General features: G+C 40.1%; 1 protein-coding gene across 1 annotated transcript; it reads left to right on the top strand.

Moving 5' to 3' along the window:
• The first annotated feature begins 991 nt into the window (after window positions 1-991).
• LEPROTL1 (leptin receptor overlapping transcript like 1) lies at window positions 992-10,183 on the top strand. Its single transcript, XM_006127982.4, has 4 exons — window positions 992-1,137; window positions 5,006-5,084; window positions 6,870-7,056; window positions 7,726-10,183. Exons 1-4 carry the CDS (start codon window positions 1,122-1,124, stop codon window positions 7,840-7,842), a joined length of 399 nt encoding a protein of 132 aa, XP_006128044.1. The 5' UTR covers window positions 992-1,121; the 3' UTR covers window positions 7,843-10,183.
• Window positions 10,184-10,801: the final 618 nt, after the last annotated feature.

Genomic DNA, 10,801 nt, shown 5'->3' with positions numbered 1-10,801 from the left:
GTTTCGGTACTGAGGCTGTTTGGCATGGTCCCTCACTGCCCAGCACCCCCCCAAGGGGAGTGCCTCCCAGGCTGAGACTCTGCCCTGCTGCCACACTGGAGCTGTGGGCCAGTGTGGGCAGAGCTAAGAGTGTCTAGGGGCAAGTTTGTGGTCTCACAGTTAACAAAGAGTGATGCTGTGTGCAGAAGGGGCTTAGGAAGTGGAAGTTCGTGGGGCCTTCTAGGGCACAGTGGCTTCTGACTCCAGACCCAGTGGCTATAACACTTGCTCCCTTCTGCGCACATATTGACCTGGAAAAACTTAGAAAACAACTAATAGTCTAGCAGCACCTTAAAGACTACCATCTACAGGTTTTGTTAGTCTTTAAGGTGCTGCTAGACTATTCGTTGGTTTTTATTTTTTTTATTGTAATGTAAGTTCTGCAGTGCCCAGCCCCCAGGCCCTGTCCCTTTGGCCATGCCTCTCAGGGGAAGGCAGGGCTTTGTCACAGACCCAGCTGGTGACCCAGTGTGGGTGAAACTCTGGGTCTCTTATGGCAGCAGGCAGACAAGGCTCACAGTGTCACCCTGCCACAAGGGCTAGGCTCCAACTCTTTGTACAGAAGGATGGCAGGACTGCAGGTGCTGGGGCTATAGGGAAAGCAGCACACCTCGTGTGGCGGATGGGGATCGCTGGGGGCTGCACCAGGCCTGTCAGCAGGGGGCCGGGCTGGAGATGCGTGCCTGGAGCACTACACCGCGCTGTTCTGGGGAGCTGGAGTGACAGGCTGTGGCTGGCCCTTTAAGGCCTCTCCGCTGTGGTACTGGCCCTTTAAGAAAACAACAACAACTGGTCTGGTAGCACGTTATAGACTAGCGAATAGATGGACTCCCGATCCCCTCCACTGTTGGGTTAGTCCACAAAGTGCTGCCAGGCCACTTGTGGTTTTTCTGTACAGACTCACGCGGCTACCCCTTTAAGGGCCCCTCCCTTTCCCGGCCCATCCCTAGCGCCGGGCTGCGCAGCCGCCAATCCCGTGACCGAGGGGGCGGGCTCCTGCGCCGTTCTGACCGGAAGTGCTGCGCCGCGCATTTCCGGAGTGCAGTGAGGCCTGCTCCTTGGCGGCGGGGAGCGGCGGCGCCATGGCCGGGATCAAAGGTGCGCAGGGGGCGCGGGCCGGGGCACGCCAAGGGGTGGCGCTCGGGGCAGAGCCGGGGCTGCCGTACGCGAGCCCCTGCCCAAGGCGGGACCACCCACCGCCGCCCTCCGGGCTCGCTCCTCCGGGGAGAGCCCGCCTCTGCGCTTGGCACTCGCAGCCCCCTCCTCGCTTCGCGTGTGGCCTCGCTGTGCAACTCAAGGGGCCCCGGTAAATCCAGGTCCAATGGGCCCGCCCGTGCAAAGGCGCACGCGCGTTCTGACCGTACGCGGCTGTGAAACTCAGTGGCTGTGATTTGCAGGGTGTTGGTATTGAGCCGCAGGGTTCCAGTAAAGCCAGCTGGCCGGTAAGACTTCCCTTTCTCAGAAAATCGGTCACTTGCTTCCTAATGTTGCTGGGTGAAAAGGAGCATTTGGGACCCAAAGCACATCTTAGTTCTATCTCCTGAACTTCAAAGAAGCCTCACTTTTCCCATTTTGAAGAGTCACTAATTTCTTTTGTCACAACAGCCAGATTCTGATGAGTATATCTGAAACAGAATGATGCATCTTTCTGGAGAGATATTTTAAAATACTAAGTAAGCATATTATACAAACAATTTAACTTTATAGAGAACAGGTTTAACATGACACTTAAAATGTTCCTATATTAACAATTTTTTGTTTCATGTTTTAATTGAGCTGGAAGTAGTTTCATGTACTAGCTCTGCTCCTGAGCACTCCTGCTGATTTTTGCTGCAAAATTGTATTTACTTGTTTTTTTAATAACCTACAAAAATAGAGGAAATGGACGACTAAGTACTGGGTAAACAGTAGAATGTTCCGTAGGCAAAATGTTGTCAAAATAATGTAGGGCTTGATTCAGTTCTCTGAGTCAGAGTTTTTTAACTTCAGAGGGCTTTGGAATCAATAGAGAAACTGAATAATCAAATTTGAAAAAATATGAAAGAAAAACGCTTTTTCCAAAACTCCTGTTCTTGTGTTTGCGTATATGTGTGGGTATATATAATATATACACACCTCATAGTTTCATAAGAAACCTCTATTGATGCTCATTGTTAGCTTAATCATATTGCCTAAGTTAAATCACATTTCCTCCCAATAGAATTAATAAACAAAGTAACCCCATGAGGTTTCCTTAAGGGACCCATAACCTTTCATGTGCTTCGGAAAGTCCCAAGATGGATATGAAATCCCACTTGCGTCATCTTTGTTTTTTAAGTACTAACTACTGAAAACATGTAGCAAACAGAGGGAAGAACCTCATGTTAAATTTTATTCACAACTTCATTTAACACTGACTGTTTTAAAGCTTATTTTTTGTGTGTGTAGTGTAAATACAAATATAGAGAACCTTTAATGAAGTAAACATCTCCTTAAATGTAATATGAAACCAATGAGAAATAAAATATTTACTTATGGTCTGATAGTTCGAATTGGTGGAAAAAATCTGAAAAATTGAGTTTTGGTAGACTTGAATGAACCCCACTTAATACACAAATGGTAGAACTTTAAAGGATGTAATTCTGAAAAGCGTAGTAACTGTAAACTTGATATACAGCGAAATTAAATTTAACATTTTCCTTTGTAAATGACCAAGCAGTTTTAAGAGGACATCATCTGGTATGATGTACAATAAGGATTTAAACCAATTGCTTTCCCATCAATAAATGGGAATAGCTTCTATTTTCTGATTAAAAAACCTGATTTCTAGGTATATGTTGCCTTTGACTTGACATTCATTTAGTTAAATAAAACATCACCAAAGAGGAAGGGCTTCAGAACTTAGCATTGTGAACTATTTTCAATCTCTGACCTATCCTATTAAATAAAGAATAAGTATAAGGCAACGAGTTTAGCCTAAGGAGGCTGGGGTTCTTTAAGTCTGCTAAAATCTTATTGCACCAAGTGAATAGAAGTCACATAGAAATATGTCATTTTATATATTTCACAAGTTTGATTGTGAGGTATTCCATTCTAGGGATGTTTTAGCGAGTAGTCCAGTTCCCCCAGCACTGTCTCTGCTGTGCTGCCTGGTCCCCATCCTTTCCCCCACCCTGCTGCCTCTATCAGAGGCAGCAGCAGGGGGATATGGGAGGCTGCTCCAGCAACAGCCCCATCTATGAGGTGCCAAGTAGCCCCTGTTCGGAGCTGCCTGGGCAGGCCACACGCAGGAGCTGCTCCTGCAGCATTCCTAGCTGCAGCCAGCCCTGTCTGCTGCAAACGGGCTGGTGGACTCATTGTGAGCTGGGACTGAGCAGTCCTCCTCGCACTGGTCCAGGACACTGTGCCTCTGCATTTTAAATGTAGTAAGAACTCATCCGCTCTTATTGCATTTAAAATGCATAGCCTCAGTGTGGGTGGCTCCCAGAGCTGGCACAAGCCAGGACTGCTTGGTTCTGGCTTGAGCCGGCTCCTGGAGCTACCCCCGCTGCAGCTCTGCAGAGCAACCCTTATTGACAAACCATGTGGTTGATTCCACAATTTAATATCCTTATTCCATTCAATAAGCATAATTTGGCACATTTCAAAGTTGAGTCCATTTGCATTATTTGTGTGGCATTTTTACTTTCTCACAGTGCATGTATTTGAATAGATTTCCCACAAGCATGCAAAAAAAAATCTGCTGTCTTGATGAAGCATATAAAATTTCAGTCATAAGAAGTTTTGAACAAGTGAAAAACAGGGTCATTATTTAATCTCTTTTGCAACCTTAATTGCAGCATATGCTGTTAAAGTGTGGGAGGGGGAGGAATAAGACCAGTTCACTCCAATCTACTGCAAGAGTATCCATTGATCTGCTTTAAATGTTAGTGAAATTAACAGTGTTGAATATTTTAGAATACTCTGCATCAGCTCGAAAGCTTGTCTCTCTCACCAAGATATTTCAGCCTCCACCTTGACTTTGAAAGACTGTGAATGCAGAAGGAAGAGGCTAATTCAATGACACCCTTGACTTGCATAGATATTAGAGATGTTAGATATCATTTTATTGAATAGTTGAATAACCTCATGAATTCTTACTGATTACAGGCAGTCCCCGGGTTACATGGATCCGACTTACATCGGATCCCTACTTACAAACAGGGTGAGGCAACCCCGCACTAGCTGCTTCCCCCCAGCAGACCAGGGAGACGCGAAGCTAGCGCCCCCCCGCAGCAAACCAGGGAGACGCGAAGCGGCTTTTCTCAGCAGACGCCTCAGCTTGAGAATAAAGGACTGAGGGAATTGAGGGGTGGGAGAATAAAACTGAGCTCTGGAGAAATGTTTGGCTAGAGTTTCCCCTACAATATGTACCAGTTCCGACTTACATACAAATTCAACTTAAGAACAAACCTACAGTCCCTATCTTGTACGTAACCCGGGGACTGCCTGTACTTGACTATTTTAGCTGCTCAGGGTGGGAGCTGGTCCATGAGGGAAGACAGTTTAAAAACTAGCTCCCTTCTTGGAAGGGCTGCCTGCAACCCTGTGCTGCTGCCTCTGATATAGGGGTGGCAGCAGCCCCTGTCTGGGGGGAGGAGGGTCTGAGCTCCTGGACCCAGCTTGAGCAAGGCTGCCTGCTTGCCTACTTCCTAATACACTTTAAATGCAGAGCCTCAGCAGCAGTAGGTCCCGGACCCATCACAAGCCAGGATTGAGACAGGCTGCTGGCCAGCCTGCTAAAATATTAGTGGCCAGGGAAGGGGAAAATGCATGTTGTCTATGGCATTAACCTATAAGCTTTTGCTTATTGGTTAATCAACTACCTTATTGCATCCCTAGTAGATATTGTTCAGCTTTGCCAATAGCAAAAACATTGTAAATACTTTCATATTGTGTATTAATGTCCCATATGTTGTTCTGTTCTTGATTTGTTTTTTCCTTACAGCTTTGATTAGCCTGTCCTTTGGAGGAGCAATTGGACTAATGTTCCTGATGCTTGGATGTGCTCTCCCACAGTACAATAGGTAACATAGAGTTTGAACACACTTTTGGCCTCATGCCCTTTCGCTACTGAATAGTGAGTCTTGTCTTCCAGAGACATTGTAATGAAAATTCTTTTAGTGCACACTAGCTGCTCTTGTAAGCAACTTTTTTGATTATGGATTGAAAATATTAGGGATAAACAAAATCATCTGTGAACTAGCTAGCCAGGAAAGGGAAACCAACTAATATATTTATAGGATAGTCTTAAACACAAACCATTAAGGAAAGCAACAGAAAATGTTTCTCAGATTTGAACTCTCTTTATCCTTTAACCTCTGTGTACTTGGATTGACATAGGTTTCAGAGCATATTTTGAATGGGTAATAGAAGAATATTGCCAGTGTGATGGCCAGTTTGTCCAAAGAACTATTGGGTAGTTGACTGACTTGCAGTGTTGTAGCTAAGTTGGTCCCAAAATTTTGGTGAGACAAGGAAGGCAAGGTTATATCATTTACTGGACCAGCTTCTTGGTTTTTCTCACCAACATAAGTTGGTCCAATAAAAGATATTACCTAATCTGCCTTGTCTATCTAGATTAATTGAAAGACAAGCTTGTAGACCCTTGTAGTTGCCTAAGCATACCATGTCTGTCTGATAAATTGTCCAGCCCCTTTCAACTGATGGTACAATGAAATAAGAAATACTAAACACCTGTTGCTAGGTAGAATGACATCCTGAATTACTGTTGTGGAATAAGTTGTCTTCACGGGTCTATATTTTGGTTCTGTAGCCTCCTTCCCCTGTTTTCTGAAAGCTGAATATCAGGTATAGTGCTAAATATACTTTGTATGACTTCCTCCACCTTATTGAGTGAACGCTAAATTTAAAATATTTGCCAAAGTATTTATTTTCCAGGTTCTAAAAATATTTTGGAGATATTTCCATCCATTGATGTAATTTATTTATTTATACATCCATTGATGTAATTTATTTTTTATAAATGTCTGTAGAGAACAATTCCTTACGCACACAATATTTATGGGCAGCTTTTAAATCTTATAAAGTTTGGCAGGATTGCTAAAATATTCAGAGGAATTGATCATATCTGATTCTCTTAAATGATGCAGTGAAGTGCCCAGAAAAAAAGTGGATAGATAGGTCTTCTCCCTTGTGTGCTTAAGAAATGGTATTTAAGTGCTAATAATAATAAACCATTATTGCCAAATGCTGTAGATTATATAAGGGCATTTTTACATTCAGTATTTAAAATGTTAAAAGATCTTGGCACTTGATAACACTTTTAGAATTAGCTGACAGCTGGATTTGGTTTTTGTTTTAAATGTTTCAATACAAGTTTGTGAAGCAAAGGGAGGAGCAGATTGAGATCTTTCTCTCTTATCCTCTGAGAACACCCTCTCGCCCTGTTTTCCTCCACGGTAATTCATGTAATCTGAAACAGTCCCTGGGCTTGAACATTTGGGACCCCATCATGGTTATAAATTTCACTTCCCTGCTGAATGGAGCCAGTTATGTGTGTCAGTTCATGTTGGAACCCTTCCTCCCTCCCCTTTCTTAAATTATTGCTTGAACAGGAAATGGACTAAAGGGGTGTTATAATTTTGCAGTGGGGAAAGAAACTTTAGTGATATATTTCATTGAGTTCTTAATATGCTTTACACAGTAATCACTGTGGTAAGGGCTTTTTTAACTTTCCTGATGGGGGATAAAGGTATACACACAAGGGTTTTTATCAGGAAAAGCAATAATAAATTATGTACTGTGAAGAAATGGGACTATTAACTCTTCTCTTTTTTTCTTTTCTCCAGCCAATACTGGCCCCTGTTTGTTCTGTTTTTTTACATCCTTTCTCCTATCCCCTACTGCATAGCAAGAAGATTAGTAGATGAAACAGATGCTGCAAGTAATGCCTGCAAGGAGCTAGCAATATTTCTTACAACAGGCATTGTTGTCTCCGCATTTGGGCTACCTATAGTATTTGCCAGAGCACAACTGGTTAGTAATATTTCCATATGGGAATATGTCCTTTGCTAAATGATTCTCTATGTTGTTTAGTATGTTCTCTGAGCTTAAAGTTTTGCCGATACATTTTGATACAACTTTTAAACTAAGATCTTTAAAGTGTACCTGAGTAAGTGAAAATGTATATAACACTGCAAACATTCAAGAAGAAGGAAAATATAACAGCCATATAAAAACTCTCCCACAGAAACAAAGCTAAGAATGTTCCAAATAATGTGGACACCATTTATGGAGTAGTTAGGACTGTTCTCCCTAGTGGTAATCTATTTCTTTCTCCTTTTTACTAGACTCAGTAAACAAAATATAGGATATCCAAGGAGAATTATCACAAAATGTGTGGCCTGGGTTCTAATCAATATATAATTATCTTCAGTTCTTTGTTTAGGCAAGTGTAGCACTTAGGCTTGGTGTGGGTTTAGGGAGGGTAGCTGGTCTGGTGTCAGACCAACTGTGAGAGAATTGTTAAAATGTGTCTCCATGTACCATGGTTTTGTGGTTTAATTGCAGATCATAACAAAAGCTTTTCCTTTTGTTCCACTACAAGCCATGCTTGGTAACTTTGCATAATGTTATTTTTGTCTCTTTTTGTTGCTTCATCTGTCTTGTTCTCTGTATATGTAACCAGATTTCCCTTGTCCACAGATTTTGTGGGGAGCATGTGCGCTCGTCCTCACAGGGAATACTGTCATCTTTGCTACTATCCTAGGATTTTTCTTAGTCTTCGGCAGCAATGACGACTTCAGCTGGCAGCAGTGGTGAAAGAAGTTGAGTACAGAACTATCGTAGACATCTTGTCGTTCAGCGGCCATCCATACAAACAGAGAATGGGCAATAAGGAGAAATAGCATAGAAAGCCTCTTGGTGTATTTTAGATACTACTTTTCACCTTGTTTATTGTAAGTGTTCTATCTTTGCTGACTTGCTGATGGGTTTCAAGGTTTTTATTGTTTGGAAAGACACTTAGTATTCATTTCCTTTTACCGAAATAGGTTTAGTAACTGATTCATTTAAAATTTTAATAGTTGGTTCCATTCTGTTTTGTATTTATGCTACATGAAAATGCTGGAACAAGAATTTTTAAACGGTTTAATTTAGAAAGTTTTCAAAAGTTTTTTAAGCTCAAAAGTAAGTAATATTGGGTTATGGATAAAATGTATCTTTTTTTCCTCTTGACCATCGTGACTAAGTTATGATGTACTAAGGAGAAAAAGTAAGCAATTGTGCTACCAAAACAGCAATACTGTCAATAAGTAAATGTGTTGATAGACGGTGTTTTGATGGGTGCATAGGTAATGGATGGGAGTACCTGTTGTAGACTATTTTATTCACACCTTGCTATGACTGAGGTATTGATGCCACTGGCTTGGGAATGGGGCAGCTGTTGCCAATAAGGAGGTATTTATTTTCTGAAATCTGCTTTTGACACCCTTAAAGGATACTTCCTTTTTTGTTCTCAGCTCTTGAGTGGGTGTGACATACAAATCTCTTATGTATAAGTTGTATTTGTTTATTCATGCTATAAAATGCAAAATTTAAATTGCATTGGTGAGGGAAAAAATTAATATTTTCATTTTCAAAGCTGTTAATGTTTCTATTTATAAATATTGTATGTTTTTGGTCTTCTGTGTCAACTTTTAACATTTTACCAAAGGGAAGGTAAAATGTTCATTTATAGAACTACTGATGTATGTCTGTTTGCAGCATATACAAAATCTTTCCCCACTTCCCTTTTTTAATTTATTTTATACATAGTATATATTGAGTAAAATTGCTTTTCAACTGTAGACTAACACTTAAATCACAGGTATTTAATTTACCATAGAAAATTGCTATAGTAATATACAGTACAGTCGAAGCACAGCTTTTTTGCAAGTCTTTGACTGAAATGATTTCCTAGTGACTTTGTCAGTCTTTCAGTTCATGCATTATCTGTTAACAGTAATGTTATCTGTAATAATTGTAGTTCTTGTTCCATAAGGTTATATCACCTGTAATTTACAACATTTAAGACAAGTTTTCTACATACCTCTCAATTGTCTGTTTTTAATTGACACAAATCCTATATATTAGATATTCATTGTGATGCAGTGGATTAATGCAGATTAATCAGGTTTAACTATATTAGATGCATCAATAAAACTGACCAAAAATACTTTTAAAATCTAGTTTTATTCAACTTTTTTAAAAAAATGAAGATTAGAAAAGCAAACTGTGCAGGCATGATTAAAAATAATTACATAGGTCTTAATTATAAGTGCTTCAGTATAAAAATGCATGGAGCAAGTGGATCTTGTCTTGTGAAAAAGTGGATTATTTTATTTACATGAATGTAAACTAACTATGAAACTGACTATTTGAAATCTATTATGATGGTTACATTATATGTTTAAGATACTTAGTATGTAGGGACAGAAGACGGGTGTGCACAGCTACCTGTCAGTCACTAAGGCCACACAATGTTGTGTGCAAGAGTTGGAGCAATATTCTCCAGAGCTGTAAAGGAACTGAAGAATAAAGTCCTCAGTGTGTAGAAACTGAATCTTTAGCAGATAGCATTTAAGCCATCCTTAAAGACATATAACAGAAGAATCCATTGAGTAGGATGGAAATTTTCAAAAGTGCCTGAGTTGATAACACGTCTCATTGACTTTCAGTGGGACTTGTCCACCTAAATACTTTACGTGCGTTTGAAAATCTCCTAAACCAATGGCTGATGATGGAACTTGCCATCAAACAAAAGTTAGCACTAGTGGCTTTGACAAATCCTCCTAGATTCTTGAGTTCTTTTTATGGCCTGACCCAGTCATTGCCTAAGAAATGCGTTATGTTTTTCCCATTGCTTTTCTAGTTGTCAATGTAATGTACTCTTCCACCTGGCCACAAAATATTTTATATTTAATAGCTGAGTACTTTTCCATATATTAATTGTGTTGACAGCATTGTATTCTTGACCTTGTACACTAATTAGACAATGCTGTCTCTGATTTCTAGGCTAGACACTTGAGAGGTATGACTTTTCCATATATTATGCACTGAAATAGCATTACCATCCTTCTGTAGAGCACTTTTGATGATGAAACAATAAACGTTTTAAATATCAGCTTGAAGTTCTGGCTATTTAATGAAAATATATTACTATGTATGTTAATCAGAGTATATAGTCTGTTAAAAACATGGATTGCTTACTCCACATTGTTTTCATAGGTTTGTCCTTGCTGTTGGAAAAATGTGCTTGTTTTCAAAAAAATTACTTGTCTGTTTTGAAAATTGGTGCTTCATTAATCTGAGGCCACTATGGAGATTTAAGATTATTCATTAGTATGCAAGGATGTCCCAGCAAACTCAAAGCAATAAGATATTTACAATATTTAGATGTTTTTCCAAGCCTGAGCATTCCATTATTTTGAATTTCATTTGTAAGATTTGTAATACCAGCATTAATTGTACACACCACTAGGATTACACTGCCAATAGATGTCACATATGGGACTTTTTAAGTTCTATATAATAGGCTGCTAAACCATACAGTATTCTTAGTTGTAACCAGTTGCTAGCCCAAGCTTACAATACTTAAAATATTTTACAGTAATATGTTGTCAGTCAAAACTCTGTTGACCTGCTACATTTATTGCCTCAGTACACACAATATGTAAGTGATTTATAGAGTGGTGTGAGAGATATCTATCAGTAAACTTCTGAAAATTGGAAAGTTGATACC

This window comes from Pelodiscus sinensis, chromosome 5 (assembly GCF_049634645.1).
Source record: "Pelodiscus sinensis isolate JC-2024 chromosome 5, ASM4963464v1, whole genome shotgun sequence".
NCBI lineage: Eukaryota > Metazoa > Chordata > Testudines > Trionychidae > Pelodiscus > Pelodiscus sinensis.
This window is presented reverse-complemented; position numbering and strand designations above follow the sequence as displayed.